Source organism: Salvelinus fontinalis, chromosome 33 (assembly GCF_029448725.1).
Source record: "Salvelinus fontinalis isolate EN_2023a chromosome 33, ASM2944872v1, whole genome shotgun sequence".
Taxonomy (NCBI): domain Eukaryota; kingdom Metazoa; phylum Chordata; class Actinopteri; order Salmoniformes; family Salmonidae; genus Salvelinus; species Salvelinus fontinalis.
In genome coordinates this window covers 2,417,842-2,434,775 of record NC_074697.1, presented here as the reverse complement: position 1 = coordinate 2,434,775, position 16,934 = coordinate 2,417,842, and the positions used below count along the sequence as shown (strand labels likewise).

Here is a 16,934-nt window from a genome sequence, read left to right as displayed (position 1 = left end):
TCTGCCAGTAACTGGTGGTGTTTGGAGGTACCTGCCAGTAACGGGTGGTGTTTGGAGGTACCTGTCAGTAACTGGTGGTGTTTGGGGGTACAGTACCTGCCAGTAATTGGTGGTGTTTGGGGGTACAGTACCTGCCAGTAACTGGTGGTGTTTGGGGGTACAGTACCTGCCAGTAATTGGTGGTGTTTGGGGGTACAGTACCTGCCAGTAACTGGTGGTGTTTGGGGGTACAGTACCTGCCAGTAACTGGTGGTGTTTGGGGGTACAGTACCTGCCAGTAATTGGTGGTGTTTGGGGGTACAGTACCTGCCAGTAATTGATGGCGTTTGGGGGTACAGTACCTGCCAGTAATTGGTGGTGTTTGGAGGTACAGTACCTGCCAGTAATTGGTGGTGTTTGGGGGTACAGTACCTGCCAGTAATTGGTGGTGGTTGGAGGTACAGTACCTGCCAGTAATTGGTGGTGTTTGGGGGTGCAGTACTTGCCAGTAATTGGTGGTGTTTGGGGGTACAGTAAGCCCTGTGGCCAGCAGCACGACTAAGTGATTCTCAGTAAAAAAAATTGAAGAAAAAACTCAGTATTCAGAAAGCCTGAGATTCCCTCATTTTTGTCTTCTAAGTGCTAATTTTATCTTCTTCTATATCTTGGTTTGGCAACCACTTATCTCCTTTCTCTCAGGAAAGAGACTGTGTATAAAAATGGCCAATGAGCTTGGCTTTGGCTGTGCCCTCTTCTGTCCAATAGGAGAAGACCAGGGGGACAGTCAAAGGGCAGATGTTGTGAGGTCATGAGAAAGGGACATGGGGGAGGTTCAGAACTCCCACTCAGAAGGGTCTTCCTTGCCGGCGGCCTTCTCCAGTCTGTGGATGATATTGTCGAGGTTGGCAGCTTTCTTCCTGCGCAGGGTATTGTCCCTGGGGTTCCTAGCCGGGGTTGAGGTTTGACTGGAGGGGGCTGAGAGAGAGAGACCTTCCTCAGGTAGACTGAAGAGGTTGCTGTTGCTGCTGGAGACCGGCCCGACCGAGCCTGAGGTAGTGCAGTTTCTCTGGGCAGGTGATCCACCTGACACCCCGGCTTCAACCCCGACCTCCATGTCCTGGTTCTCAGGGGCTCCTCTGTGCCTCCCGTGGTGCCCCTCCACTGTGCCGTCTGACTCAGTCCCGTCACAGCTGTCCCCCTCCCCTGCTTTAGCTGCTGCCGCTGACCCTGCAGCCTGAATCTCCTCTATGAAGAGCTCCCTGCGGATACGAGACCTGGGGAGGGACAGAGAGCAGAGGGTTAAAGACTAGGTCTATGAAGGAGGGACGGAGGGACGGAGAGCAAGGGGTTAAAGACGAGGTTGGGCGATATTACGATAGTATCGTCAAGACATCAGGATGTAACTATGGTTTAGCTTATTTGAACTTGACTGGCGCCGCACAAAACCCTGTTCACAGCAGTAATTAGCCTATTCCTATTGGCTATCGCCTATTTCAATCAATACGTTATACACAGAAAGCAAGAAATGAATGTAGGGGCGGAGAATTCAACCAAAGCGGCGCAAAATGTCCAGAAAGAAAATATTATTTCTCTCCCTCAGACTACAGCCTGGGGGCCTCAGTCAGACTACAGCCCGGGTGCCTCAGTCAGACTACAGCCTGGGTGCCTCAGTCAGACTACAGCCTGGGTGCCTCAGTCAGACTACAGCCTGGGGGCCTCAGTCAGACTATAGCCTGGGTGCCTCAGTCAGACTACAGCCCGGGTGCCTCAGTCAGACTACAGCCCGGGTGCCTCAGTCAGACTACAGCCCGGGTGCCTCAGTCAGACTACAGCCCGGGGGCCTCAGTCAGACTATAGCCCGGGTGCCTCAGTCAGACTACAGCCCGGGGGCCTCAGTCAGACTATAGCCCGGGGGCCTCAGTCAGACTATAGCCCGGGTGTCTCAGTCAGACTACAGCCTGGGTGCCTCAGACTACAGCCTGGGTGCCCTCAGACTACAGCCTGGGTGCCTCAGTCAGACTACAACCTGGGTGCCTCAGTCAGACTACAGCCTGGGTGCCTCAGTCAGACTATAGCCCGGGTGCCTCAGTCAGACTATAGCCTGGGGGCCTCAGTCAGACTATAGCCTGGGGGCCTCAGTCAGACTATAGCCTGGGTGCCTCAGTCAGACTATAGCCTGGGGGCCTCAGTCAGACTACAGCCTGGGGGCCTCAGTCAGACTACAGCCTGGGGGCCTCAGACTACAGCCTGGGTGCCCTCAGACTACAGCCTGGGTGCCTCAGACTACAGCCTGGGTGCCCTGAGACTACAGCCTGGGTGCCCTCAGACTACAGCCTGGGGGCCCTCAGACTACAGCCTGGGGGCCCTCAGACTACAGCCTGGGTGCCCTGAGACTACAGCCTGGGTGCCCTCAGACTACAGCCTGGGGGCCCTCAGACTACAGCCTGGGGGCCCTCAGACTACAGCCTGGGGGCCCTCAGACTACAGCCTGGGGGCCCTCAGACTACAGCCTGGGTGCCTCAGTCAGACTATAGCCTGGGTGCCTCAGTCAGACTACAGCCTGGGTGCCTCAGCCTGGGGGCCCTCAGACTACAGCCTGGGTGCCTCAGACTATAGCCTGGGTGCCCTGAGACTACAGCCTGGGTGTCCTCAGACTATAGCCTGGGTGCCTCAGACTACAGCCTGGGTGCCTCAGACTACAGCCTGGGTGCCTCAGTCAGACTACAGCCTGGGGGCCCTGAGACTACAGCCTGGGGGCCCTGAGACTACAGCCTGGGGGCCCTGAGACTACAGCCTGGGGGCCCTGAGACTACAGCCTGGGGGCCCTGAGACTACAGCCTGGGGGCCCTGAGACTACAGCCTGGGTGCCCTGAGACTACAGCCTGGGTGCCTCAGACTACAGCCTGGGGGCCCTGAGACTACAGCCTGGGGGCCCTGAGACTACAGCCTGGGTGCCCTCAGACTACAGCCTGGGTGCCCTCAGACTACAGCCTGGGTGCCCTCAGACTATAGCCTGGGTGCCCTCAGACTATAGCCTGGGTGCCCTCAGACTATAGCCTGGGTGCCCTCAGACTATAGCCTGGGTGCCCTCAGACTATAGCCTGGGTGCCCTCAGACTATAGCCTGGGTGCCTCAGACTACAGCCTGGGGGCCCTCAGACTACAGCCTGGGGGCCTCAGTCAGACTACAGCCTGGGTGCCTCAGACTACAGCCTGGGGGCCTCAGACTACAGCCTGGGTGCCTCAGTCAGACTACAGCCTGGGTGCCTCAGTCAGACTACAGCCTGGGTGCCTCAGTCAGACTACAGCCTGGGTGCCTCAGTCAGACTACAGCCTGGGTGCCTCAGACTACAGCCTGGGTGCCTCAGACTACAGCCTGGGTGCCCTCAGACTACAGCCTGGGTGCCTCAGTCAGACTACAGCCTGGGTGCCTCAGTCAGACTACAGCCTGGGTGCCTCAGTCAGACTACAGCCTGGGTGCCTCAGTCAGACTACAGCCTGGGTGCCTCAGTCAGACTACAGCCTGGGTGCCTCAGTCAGACTACAGCCTGGGGGCCTCAGTCAGACTATAGCCTGGGGGCCTCAGTCAGACTATAGCCTGGGGGCCTCAGTCAGACTATAGCCTGGGGGCCTCAGTCAGACTATAGCCTGGGGGCCTCAGTCAGACTATAGCCTGGGGGCCTCAGTCAGACTATAGCCTGGGGGCCTCAGTCAGACTATAGCCTGGGGGCCTCAGTCAGACTATAGCCTGGGGGCCTCAGTCAGACTATAGCCTGGGGGCCTCAGTCAGACTATAGCCTGGGGGCCTCAGTCAGACTATAGCCTGGGGGCCTCAGTCAGACTATAGCCTGGGGGCCTCAGTCAGACTATAGCCTGGGGGCCTCAGTCAGACTATAGCCTGGGGGCCTCAGTCAGACTATAGCCTGGGGGCCTCAGTCAGACTATAGCCTGGGGGCCTCAGTCAGACTATAGCCTGGGGGCCTCAGTCAGACTATAGCCTGGGGGCCTCAGTCAGACTATAGCCTGGGGGCCTCAGTCAGACTATAGCCTGGGGGCCTCAGTCAGACTATAGCCTGGGGGCCTCAGTCAGACTATAGCCTGGGGGCCTCAGTCAGACTATAGCCTGGGGGCCTCAGTCAGACTATAGCCTGGGGGCCTCAGTCAGACTATAGCCTGGGGGCCTCAGTCAGACTATAGCCTGGGGGCCTCAGTCAGACTATAGCCTGGGGGCCTCAGTCAGACTATAGCCTGGGGGCCTCAGTCAGACTATAGCCTGGGGGCCTCAGTCAGACTATAGCCTGGGGGCCTCAGTCAGACTATAGCCTGGGGGCCTCAGTCAGACTATAGCCTGGGGGCCTCAGTCAGACTATAGCCTGGGGGCCTCAGTCAGACTATAGCCTGGGGGCCTCAGTCAGACTATAGCCTGGGGGCCTCAGTCAGACTATAGCCTGGGGGCCTCAGTCAGACTATAGCCTGGGGGCCTCAGTCAGACTATAGCCTGGGGGCCTCAGTCAGACTATAGCCTGGGGGCCTCAGTCAGACTATAGCCTGGGGGCCTCAGTCAGACTATAGCCTGGGGGCCTCAGTCAGACTATAGCCTGGGGGCCTCAGTCAGACTATAGCCTGGGGGCCTCAGTCAGACTATAGCCTGGGGGCCTCAGTCAGACTATAGCCTGGGGGCCTCAGTCAGACTATAGCCTGGGGGCCTCAGTCAGACTATAGCCTGGGGGCCTCAGTCAGACTATAGCCTGGGGGCCTCAGTCAGACTACAGCCTGGGGGCCTCAGTCAGACTACAGCCTGGGTGCCTCAGACTACAGCCTGGGTGCCCTCAGACTACAGCCTGGGTGCCCTCAGACTACAGCCTGGGTGCCCTCAGACTACAGCCTGGGTGCCCTCAGACTACAGCCTGGGTGCCCTCAGACTACAGCCTGGGGGCCCTGAGACTACAGCCTGGGGGCCCTGAGACTACAGCCTGGGGGCCCTGAGACTACAGCCTGGGGGCCCTGAGACTACAGCCTGGGGGCCCTGAGACTACAGCCTGGGTGCCCTCAGACTATAGCCTGGGTGCCCTCAGACTACAGCCTGGGTGCCTCAGACTACAGCCTGGGTGCCCTCAGACTACAGCCTGGGTGCCTCAGACTACAGCCTGGGTGCCCTCAGACTACAGCCTGGGTGCCCTCAGACTACAGCCTGGGTGCCCTCAGACTACAGCCTGGGTGCCCTCAGACTACAGCCTGGGTGCCTCAGACTACAGCCTGGGTGCCTCAGTCAGACTATAGCCTGGGGGCCTCAGACTATAGCCTGGGGGCCTCAGACTATAGCCTGGGGGCCTCAGACTATAGCCTGGGTGCCTCAGACTATAGCCTGGGGGCCTCAGTCAGACTATAGCCTGGGTGCCTCAGACTACAGCCTGGGTGCCTCAGTCAGACTATAGCCTGGGGGCCTCAGACTATAGCCTGGGGGCCTCAGACTATAGCCTGGGGGCCTCAGACTATAGCCTGGGTGCCTCAGACTATAGCCTGGGGGCCTCAGTCAGACTATAGCCTGGGGGCCTCAGTCAGACTATAGCCTGGGGGCCTCAGTCAGACTATAGCCTGGGGGCCTCAGTCAGACTATAGCCTGGGGGCCTCAGTCAGACTATAGCCTGGGGGCCTCAGTCAGACTATAGCCTGGGGGCCTCAGTCAGACTATAGCCTGGGGGCCTCAGTCAGACTATAGCCTGGGGGCCTCAGTCAGACTATAGCCTGGGGGCCTCAGTCAGACTATAGCCTGGGGGCCTCAGTCAGACTATAGCCTGGGGGCCTCAGTCAGACTATAGCCTGGGGGCCTCAGTCAGACTATAGCCTGGGGGCCTCAGTCAGACTATAGCCTGGGGGCCTCAGTCAGACTATAGCCTGGGGGCCTCAGTCAGACTATAGCCTGGGGGCCTCAGTCAGACTATAGCCTGGGGGCCTCAGTCAGACTATAGCCTGGGGGCCTCAGTCAGACTATAGCCTGGGGGCCTCAGTCAGACTATAGCCTGGGGGCCTCAGTCAGACTATAGCCTGGGGGCCTCAGTCAGACTATAGCCTGGGGGCCTCAGTCAGACTATAGCCTGGGGGCCTCAGTCAGACTATAGCCTGGGGGCCTCAGTCAGACTATAGCCTGGGGGCCTCAGTCAGACTATAGCCTGGGGGCCTCAGTCAGACTATAGCCTGGGGGCCTCAGTCAGACTATAGCCTGGGGGCCTCAGTCAGACTATAGCCTGGGGGCCTCAGTCAGACTATAGCCTGGGGGCCCTCAGTCAGACTATAGCCTGGGGGCCCTCAGTCAGACTACAGCCTGGGGGCCTCAGTCAGACTATAGCCTGGGTGCCTCAGTCAGACTATAGCCTGGGTGCCTCAGACTACAGCCTGGGTGCCTCAGCCTGGGTGCCCTCAGACTACAGCCTGGGTGCCCTCAGACTACAGCCTGGGTGCCTCAGTCAGACTACAGCCTGGGTGCCTCAGTCAGACTACAGCCTGGGTGCCTCAGACTACAGCCTGGGTGCCTCAGACTACAGCCTGGGTGCCTCAGACTACAGCCTGGGTGCCTCAGACTACAGCCTGGGTGCCTCAGACTACAGCCTGGGTGCCTCAGACTACAGCCTGGGTGCCTCAGCCTGGGGGCCCTCAGACTACAGCCTGGGTGCCCTCAGACTACAGCCTGGGTGCCTCAGACTATAGCCTGGGTGCCCTGAGACTACAGCCTGGGTGCCCTCAGACTATAGCCTGGGTGCCCTCAGACTACAGCCTGGGTGCCCTCAGACTACACCCTGGGTGCCCTCAGACTACAGCCGTAGTATGACTATGACTGAAGGCTAAGTGTCATATTTTTTACTCCTTGACTATATTGTGTCTAACTGTTTAAAACAGTAGCTAAGTGAAGGCTAAGTGTCATTGCAGTAGCCTATATTCCCTTCTCTCTCTCCATTGGATAGGTTATGACTATGACTGAAGGCTAAGTGTCATTGTTGAAGTCATGGTTTTCTCCTAGTCAAACATTGAATGTAACAGTGGTCCATCTCAAAGTCATTGTAACAGCCTAAAATAAAGGTACAGTAGCCAGAGGACTAATAATGAGACAGAACAAAACATATCAATAGCCTATAAAAAACATTGAATGACCAGTGTAATCAAATTACCATGTGGGACGGGGGGGGGGGGAAATCCCTCCGTGTGAAGTTGAAAACCATACGACCAATAACACGCCCTCGTTCCTTCTACTGGCCTATCATACAAGCTTAAATACAAACTGAGGTTATGGACGGGCAGTTTATTTCCCAAACATTCTAGCCTATGAAGGTGACGTCCTAAAGAAATACCAAGAACCACAGTCTAGAGCCTAAGACGAGGCTATTCTCATCAATAACTCCTTCATGGTATATATGTTTCTATTGTGTTATGAGAAGGTAGACTGCTTCTATCTGGCCCGTGACGTCACTACAGTAAGACAGCCCGTTCCTCATCAGGCCCGTGACGTCACTACAGTAAGACAGCCCCCGTTCCTCATCAGGCCCGTGACGTCACTACAGTAAGACAGCCCCCGTTCCTCATCAGGCCCGTGACGTCACTACAGTAAGACAGCCCCCGTTCCTCATCAGGCCCGTGACGTCACTACAGTAAGACAGCCCCCGTTCCTCATCAGGCCCGTGACGTCACTACAGTAAGACAGCCCCCGTTCCTCATCAGGCCCGTGACGTCACTACAGTAAGACAGCCCCCGTTCCTCATCAGGCCCGTGACGTCACTACAGTAAGACAGCCCCCGTTCCTCATCAGGCCCGTGACGTCACTACAGTAAGACAGCCCCCGTTCCTCATCAGGCCCGTGACGTCACTACAGTAAGACAGCCCCCGTTCCTCATCAGGCCCGTGACGTCACTACAGTAAGACAGCCCGTTCCTCATCAGGCCCGTGACGTCACTACAGTAAGACAGCCCGTTCCTCATCAGGCCCGTGACGTCACTACAGTAAGACAGCCCCCGTTCCTCATCAGGCCCGTGACGTCACTACAGTAAGACAGCCCCCGTTCCTCATCAGGCCCGTGACGTCACTACAGTAAGACAGCCCCCGTTCCTCATCAGACCCGTGACGTCACTACAGTAAGACAGCCCCCGTTCCTCATCAGGCCCGTGACGTCACTACAGTAAGACAGCCCGTTCCTCATCAGGCCCGTGACGTCACTACAGTAAGACAGCCCGTTCCTCATCAGGCCCGTGACGTCACTACAGTAAGACAGCCCCCGTTCCTCATCAGGCCCGTGACGTCACTACAGTAAGACAGCCCCCGTTCCTCATCAGACCCGTGACGTCACTACAGTAAGACAGCCCCCGTTCCTCATCAGGCCCGTGACGTCACTACAGTAAAACAGCCCCCGTTCCTCATCAGGCCCGTGACGTCACTACAGTAAGACAGCCCCCGTTCCTCATCAGGCCCGTGACGTCACTACAGTAAAACAGCCCCCGTTCCTCATCAGGCCCGTGACGTCACTACAGTAAGACAGCCCGTTCCTCATCAGGCACGGCTCCATCGTGTGCGCGCCACAGACAGAGACCGAACACACACACACCTAGACCCACACACCCAGACACCCACACACACACCCAGACACCCACACACACACCCAGACACCCACCCACACCCAGACACCCACCCACACCCAGACACCCACCCACACCCAGACACCCACCCAAACCCAGACACCCACCCACACCCAGACACCCACCCACACCCACCCACACCCAGACATCCACCCACACCCAGACACCCACCCACACCCAGACACCCACCCACACCCAGACACCCACCCACACCCACCCACACCCAGACACCCACCCACACCCAGACACCCACCCACACCCAGACACCCACCCACACCCAGACACCCACCCACACCCAGACCTTCTGTTTTAACAGCATTATTTTTCATCCAGTTGTATTTGAGTTCGCGTTACAGCCCAACTGTTTTGTTAGCAAATGTGTATTTATAGATCTTTTACAACAATAAGGGCAATAGCATCGTACATCACAATGTTTTATGGGTAGATAATCACGATCGCCCAACTCTAACGGGTTCCTGTCATACCTTGTCAAGTGCTTAAAGAAAGCTCGTAGCACAGTAACTGACCTGTAGTTGTGGAACCAGTTGATGACAGTGCTGGTCTTCAGGTTGAGCTGGGAGGCCAGCTCCTCGATGGTTTTGGGGGAGGGGTACGGTTTCTCCTGGTAAGCCCTCTTCAGAGCCTCCTTCTCCTCGGGACCCAGAACCACCCGGATCTTCTTCTGGTACAGCTGAGGCCGCCGCTGGTGCTGGGGGCTGGAGCTCTGAAGGAAGTCTGGTCCTGCCAGGCCACCGTCCACAGAACGGCTATCACTCAGCGAACTGTGGCGTCTCTTCAGGTAGGCTGGGGGGGGGGAGACAGAGGCGAGGATGAGATATCGTTCTAGATAAACACAGTGTACTGGTACCAAAACCCACTAGGGGGCGGTAATGTCTAACTTTAGCAATACAAGGAACAAAGTGTTAGCCTCTGAAAGCATCACATGCTACAAATGTGTAAATGACAGCATGGATTTGTTAGTGCCTCAGACCGCTGCACCACTCGGGAGCCCAATCTCCTACAGTACAGTACAGTACACACTGATCCAATGACACGATTAAAGAGAAGAAACATTTTAAATTCAAAACACGGCTTCAAGACCATGTACATGTGTCTGTAGCCTCTAAGTGATACACTACACAGGGTCAACTCATGGTTTGGTCTGCCTTTTCTCCCAGCTCTGCTATTGGCCTGGTCCAGCAGCTCTATTCTGACTTTCAGTGACAGTCACCCTTTTGCCTGCGCTCAGTGAGCTCCAACATGTGGTACAACCTCTCACCTCCAGGCCTGTGCCTGTGGGCATGCTCAGTGTGAGGGATCAGGGGGTCACTAACAGAGAGAGAGAGCTGGGGAAGCCAGGCCTGGTCCCAGATTTGTTTGTGCTTTTGCCTGCTCCGTTGTCAAAGCAATTCATGTTTTGCAAACAGCTGATGTCATGACTTTTCCTCTTTTGTCCTTTCTATCATAGCTATCTATAGTACAGGCTGGGAGAGGAACCGTGTGATGATGCCTATCCTACCCTGATGTCAATCCTACTCTGTTGACTATCCTACCCTGATGTCTATCCTACCCTGATGTCTATCCTACCCTGATGTCTATCCTACCCTGTTGACTATCCTACCCTGATGTCTATCCTACCCTGTTGACAATCCTACCCTGTTGACGATCCTACCCTGATGTCTATCCTACCCTGATGTCTATCCTACCCTGATGTCTATCCTACCCTGATGTCTATCCTACCCTGATGTCAATCCTACCCTGATGTCAATCCTACTCTGTTGACTATCCTACTCTGTTGACTATCCTACCCTGATGTCTATCCTACCCTGATGTCTATCCTACCCTGATGCCTATCCTACCCTGATGCCTATCCTACCCTGATGTCAATCCTACCCTGTTGACAATCCTACCCTGATGTCTATCCTACCCTGATGTCTATCCTACCCTGTTGACAATCCTACCCTGATGTCTATCCTACCCTGATGTCTATCCTACCCTGTTGACTATCCTACCCTGATGTCTATCCTACCCTGTTGACTATCCTACCCTGATGTCTATCCTACCCTGATGTCTATCCTACCCTGTTGACTATCCTACCCTGATGTCTATCCTACCCCGTTGACTATCCTACCCCGATGTCTATCCTACCCCGATGTCTATCCTACCCCGTTGACTATCCTACCCCGATGTCTATCCTACCCCGTTGACTATCCTACCCCGATGTCTATCCTACCCTGTTGACTATCCTACCCCGATGTCTATCCTACCCCGATGTCAATCCTACCCCGATGTCTATCCTACCCCGATGTCAATCCTACCCCGATGTCAATCCTACCCCGATGTCAATCCTACCCCGATGTCAATCCTACCCTGATGTCAATCCTACCCTGATGTCAATCCTACCCTGATCAAGTGGAAGATAGCAGAGAAGTTAGTTGTAATGGAAGTAGAACTACTATGTGTTTACTTAATGCGAAATCAAGGGAGGGAGAAACGATGGGGAAACCAGGAAGTAGAGGCTTAATGAAATCAGGAAGCAAGGGATACATTAAACCAGGAAGCAGGGGATAAATGAAATCAGGAAGCAAGGGATCCATTAAACCAGGAAGCAGGGGATAAATGAAATCAGGAAGCAGGGGATAAATGAAATCAGGAAGCAAGGGATAAATGAAATCAGGAAGCAGGGGATAAATGAAATCAGGAAGCAAGGGATAAATGAAATCAGGAAGCAGGGGATAAATGAAATCAGGAAGCAGGGGATACATTAAACCAGGAAGCAGGGGATAAATTAAACCAGGAAGCAGGGATAAATGAAATCAGGAAGCAGGGGATAAATGAAATCAGGAAGCAGGGGATAAATGAAATCAGGAAGCAAGGGATACATTAAACCAGGAAGCAGGGGATAAATGAAAACAGTGCAGTAAGGGATGAATGGAACCAGGAAGCAGCGGATGAATGGAACCAGGAAGCAGCAGGTGACTCGAACAAGGAAGCAGCGGATGAATGGAACCAGGAAGCAGCAGGTGACTGGAACAAGGAAGCAGCGGATGAATGGAACCAGGAAGCAGTGGATGAATGGAACCAGGAAGCAGTGGATGAATGGAACAAGGAAGCAGCGGGTGAATGTAACCAGGAAGCAAGGGATACATTAAACCAGGAAGCAGGGGATAAATGAAATCAGGAAGCAAGGGATACATTAAACCAGGAAGCAGGGGATAAATGAAATCAGGAAGCAAGGGATACATTAAACCAGGAAGCAGGGGATAAATTAAACCAGGAAGCAGGGGATAAATGAAATCAGGAAGCAGGGGATAAATGAAATCAGGAAGCAAGGGATATATTAAACCAGGAAGCAGGGGATAAATGAAAACAGTGCAGTAAGGGATGAATGGAACCAGGAAGCAGCGGATGAATGGAACCAGGAAGCAGCAGGTGACTGGAACAAGGAAGCAGCGGATGAATGGAACCAGGAAGCAGCAGGTGACTGGAACAAGGAAGCAGCGGATGAATGGAACCAGGAAGCAGTGGATGAATGGAACCAGGAAGCAGCGGATGAATGGAACCAGGAAGCAGCAGGTGACTGGAACAAGGAAGCAGCGGATGAATGGAACCAGGAAGCAGCGGATGAATGGAACCAGGAAGCAGCAGGTGACTGGAACAAGGAAGCAGCGGATGAATGGAACCTGGAAGCAGTGGATGAATGGAACCAGGAAGCAGTGGATGAATGGAACAAGGAAGCAGCGGGTGAATGGAACCAGGAAGCAAGGGATACATTAAACCAGGAAGCAGGGGATAAATGAAATCAGGAAGCAAGGGATACATTAAACCAGGAAGCAGGGGATAAATGAAATCAGGAAGCAAGGGATACATTAAACCAGGAAGCAGGGGATAAATTAAACCAGGAAGCAGGGGATAAATGAAATCAGGAAGCAGGGGATAAATGAAATCAGGAAGCAAGGGATATATTAAACCAGGAAGCAGGGGATAAATGAAAACAGTGCAGTAAGGGATGAATGGAACCACGAAGCAGCGGATGAATGGAACCAGGAAGCAGCAGGTGACTGGAACAAGGAAGCAGCGGATGAATGGAACCAGGAAGCAGCAGGTGACTGGAACAAGGAAGCAGCGGATGAATGGAACCAGGAAGCAGTGGATGAATGGAACCAGGAAGCAGTGGATGAATGGAACAAGGAAGCAGCGGGTGAATGGAACCAGGAAGCAGCGGGTGAATGGAACCAGGAAGCAGCGGGTGAATGGAACCAGGAAGCAGCGGGTGAATGGAACCAGGAAGCAGCGGGTGAATGGAACCAGGAAGCAGTGGATGAATGGAACAAGGAAGCAGCGGGTGAATGAAACCAGGAAGCAGCGGGTGAATGGAACCAGGAAGCAGTGGATGAATGGAACCAGGAAGCAGTGGATGAATGGAACAAGGAAGCAGCGGGTGAATGGAACCAGGAAGCAGCGGGTGAATGGAACCAGGAAGCAGCAGGTGAATGGAACCAGGAAGCAGCAGGTGAATGGAACCAGGAAGCAGCGGGTGAATGGAACCAGGAAGAAGTAGATTAATGGATCAGTGCAGTAAGGAGAGGAAGCAGGGGGAGGAGACATTATTGTAATCACTGACTGCTGCTGATGATTATTGATGATGATGAAGATGGTCACTGTCAGTGGGCCCCTGGAGGGCCACCTGATGTCACATCCAATAAAGCATGTAATTTGTCTGTGTCAATAAATCGGTCCTAACATCACCGGGGTGTGTTTGGTCTGTGTGTGAGAGAGACAGAATGCAGAGAGAGAGAGAGACCGTTACCTTTCTTCTCCAGCCGTTTCATGTCCATTAGTTTCTCCACTTTGTGTGGGTCCTGCAGCCAGAACTGCATACGAACGAATGGCTCACGTCCCTTCAGACTGAGCTTTTTCCAGGGTTTAGGCCGAGCCAGCAGATCAGACACAGAGCCCTGGGTCAGACCCAGGATACTCTCCCCAAACAGACGCTGCCCTGGGGGGAGAGAGGGTAGAGAGACAGGGGGTCAGGCTGAAGGTCTGAATGGACTATCCAAGCTTGTATTTGGAGAAACGTGATGAATCTTTACAGTATTTAATAATCTAAAGGAAAAAATATGATAGGGTGAAACTAGGGGCGAAGGGCTGAAACTAGGGGCGACGGGCTGAAACTAGGGGCGGCGGGCTGAAACTAGGGGCGGCGGGCTGAAACTAGGGGCGGCGGGCTGAAACTAGGGGCGACGGGCTGAAACTAGGGGCGACGGGCTGAAACTAGGGGCGACGGGCTGAAACTAGGGGCGACGGGCTGAAACTAGGGGCGACGGGCTGAAACTAGGGGCGACAGGCTTAACCTAGGGGCGACAGGCTTAACCTAGGGGCGACAGGCTTAACCTAGGGGCGACAGGCTTAACCTAGGGGCGACAGGCTTAACCTAGGGGCGACAGGCTTAACCTAGGGGCGACAGGCTTAACCTAGGGGCGACGGGCTTAAACTAAGAGTGAACGACAAAGAAGGAAAATAGAAAAATAGGTAAAGAGAGAAAGAATAATGACAGGAAGAGGAAGGAGAAAACAGATAAGAGACTGAGAGAACAATAAAAAGTCTGAGTCTCACCAAGGTTGTTATCAGTCAGCACCTCCTTGACCTTCTTGGTGAGGACGTACGTGTCCAGCTCTGGAGACATGGCTATCGTCTCCTGGATGCTGAGGCCTGTGATGGGGCCGAGGAGGGGCGTGCCAGGCTGGGACTCCCCCCCTGATGGCTCACCATACGGGGGATCCATAGACGGGGCCTGGGAGGGAAGAGGGTCCCGGTCCCCCCCTAAACCGTAGAATGACTCCTCAGCAGAGCTCAGTGGGGACTCTGGGGCAGGGCTGCAGCTGGCTGAGGTCTGGCTGGGAGTGCCCTCTGCTGGGAGAGAATGGAAACACAGGGTAGGCAGGAGGAAGACGGACTTAAGTGGTTCTTTATTCTGGTTCTGGAGATCCAAACGGGGCAATTTGTTTGGTTCTTGACCTAGTACTTTTCAACGTCTTGACGCTGAGCTGAATAGTGGAACGAGGTGTAGTGCCAGCCTTTGAGTGTCCAGGTCCAGGATGACGAAACCGTGAGAGATCACACTGCCGTCAACGAGCCCAGTCAGAAGGAAACCTCTAGCCCATCAACACCCTCACTGTTGGCAGGTCTGAGAGAGACAACTCCGTAGCTTATAGCAATACGGATGAATGGCCACTAAACTCATTAGACTACCTTATCCAGTTCAGATCGGGCAACCAACAACAGGGGTGTATTCATAGGCTATTCTGCATCTCTCTCCCCTCCCATAATCCCCTCTGTCCCTTCCCCATAATCCCCTCTGTCTCTGTTCTGTTTTGCAGAAGGCTGGAATGGAGCAGTCATGGAGGGTGAAACTATGGAGGGTCCTCTTTAAGCCTGGAGAGAGACACGCTATGCTGCCATGTCCCACCCAAAAGCCTGACACCAGGGCTGGGGCGAGAGGAGGGAGGGGTGACCGGCTGGCATGACGGCAGCAAGCAACCCCCCCCCCCCCCCAGCTATCAACAAGCACTGCTGTCACCCAGGGCTGTGTGAGGAGATGTTATGAGTCAACAGGTTAACTGTGATCATTTACAGCTCAGCAGTTGACTGTAAGTTGAGGTGGGTGTAATTGGAGAGACGATCGTCAGTCAGTTTGTCAATACACACACAGTCCATTACCTTGGTTGTGAGCAGGCTCGATGTGTGTGTTCTGGCTCAGGTCACCGTTCAGCCACAGCTGCATACGCAGGCCTCTGGGGGTCATCTTGCTCCAGGGTTTACGAAGAGACGCCACGTCACACATACTTCCTAGAGCCTAACACACACACACACACACACGCACGCACGCACGCACGCACGCACGCACGCACACACACACACACACACACACACACACACACACGTTATGGAATGGCTAAACAGATACAGAGAGACACAAGCGTACACACACATGAACTAGGTTACGTATATTCTGAATTGTATTGCGATCAAAACTGATGGATAACTCCATAGTCGGGTTGATTTAAAGGCTGTGAGACACTCCAGACGCTTCCTCCCCCGCTGCCCTCTCTACAGCACTGAGTCACTGTGTTCTCACCCAGGGTTGCTGTGTGTATATTCTGAGCGCGGTACTCACCTCTTTAGAGTCCTCCCGGTTGTGGTTCTCCTCTCCCCCCAGTGTGGGTTTATCTCTACGGGGGTCTGGGTTTATGTTACTCCACCACTGCTCTCTCCAGTGCCCCCCTCCAGCCTGGGCAGACCCCTCAGAGCTCCGACCCAGCCTGGACACGCCATCAGCCATGCCGTCTGGCATCGACGCTCCTCTGTCCTCCCTCTTCACACTAGAGCTGAAGTCCAGGACTGTAGAGGGCGAGGAGGGGGAGACTGGGAGGGCGGTGGGGGTGTTCTTCAGGGAGAGAGCCAGAGGGGTGTGGGCAGCCAGATGGGAGACCAGTAGATCTCTCTGGGAGGGAGAGGAGGAAGAGGAGGCTTTGAGGATGGGTTCCACAGCAGCCTGTTGGGCCTCCATCTCTCTTCGAGCTTGTTCTAGGATGGAACGGATGGCCTCATCTGAACCGCCTCCTCCTCCTCCTCCTCCTCCTCTCAGCCCCCCTCCAGGAGAAGGAACATGGCAGCAGTCTGCTGGAGGGAGAAAGGCGATAACGGATATCAGAGACTGTATATCGCCCCACACACAGAGAACGATAACAGCCAATTCTGAGTAAGTTAATAACTTCCTGGACCTTTAATGTTAGCCTTTGAATAAGACAAAACAAAACAGAATAAAACCTCTATATATAATGGATCATCTAAGAACAGCTGTCACCCTATTCCACCACAGTGGGAACAACTGTCACCCTATTCCACCACAGTGGGAACAACTGTCATCCTATTCCACCACAGTGGGAACAACTGTCACCCTATTCCACCACAGTGGGAACAACTGTCATCCTATTCCACCACAGTGGGAACAACTGTCACCCTATTCCACCACAGTGGGAACAACTGTCACCCTATTCCACCACAGTGGGAACAACTGTCATCCTATTCCACCACAGTGGGAACAACTGTCATCCTATTCCACCACAGTGGGAACAACTGTCACCCTATTCCACCACAGTGGGAACAACTGTCACCCTATTCCACCACAGTGGGAACAACTGTCATCCTATTCCACCACAGTGGGAACAACTGTCATCCTATTCCACCACAGTGGGAACAACTGTCATCCTATTCCACCACAGTGGGAACAACTGTCATCCTATTCCACCACAGTGGGAACAACTGTCACCCTATT

At 54.4% G+C, this 16,934-nt stretch overlaps 1 protein-coding gene across 1 annotated transcript in view; it reads right to left on the bottom strand.

The window, feature by feature from the left end:
* Nucleotides 1-247: 247 nt before the first annotated feature.
* LOC129832505 (homeobox protein cut-like 1) overlaps nucleotides 248-16,934 on the bottom strand; it is a 152,118-nt gene continuing 135,431 nt past the window's right edge. The window contains exons 16-21 of the mRNA XM_055896628.1: nucleotides 15,774-16,279; nucleotides 15,317-15,452; nucleotides 14,213-14,509; nucleotides 13,407-13,595; nucleotides 9,124-9,400; nucleotides 248-1,253 (exon numbers count right to left, since the gene is read on the bottom strand). Of these exons, the coding sequence (XP_055752603.1) occupies nucleotides 812-1,253; nucleotides 9,124-9,400; nucleotides 13,407-13,595; nucleotides 14,213-14,509; nucleotides 15,317-15,452; nucleotides 15,774-16,279 (1,847 nt within the window). The 3' untranslated portion in view covers nucleotides 248-811. The remainder of the gene's footprint in view (nucleotides 1,254-9,123; nucleotides 9,401-13,406; nucleotides 13,596-14,212; nucleotides 14,510-15,316; nucleotides 15,453-15,773; nucleotides 16,280-16,934) is intronic.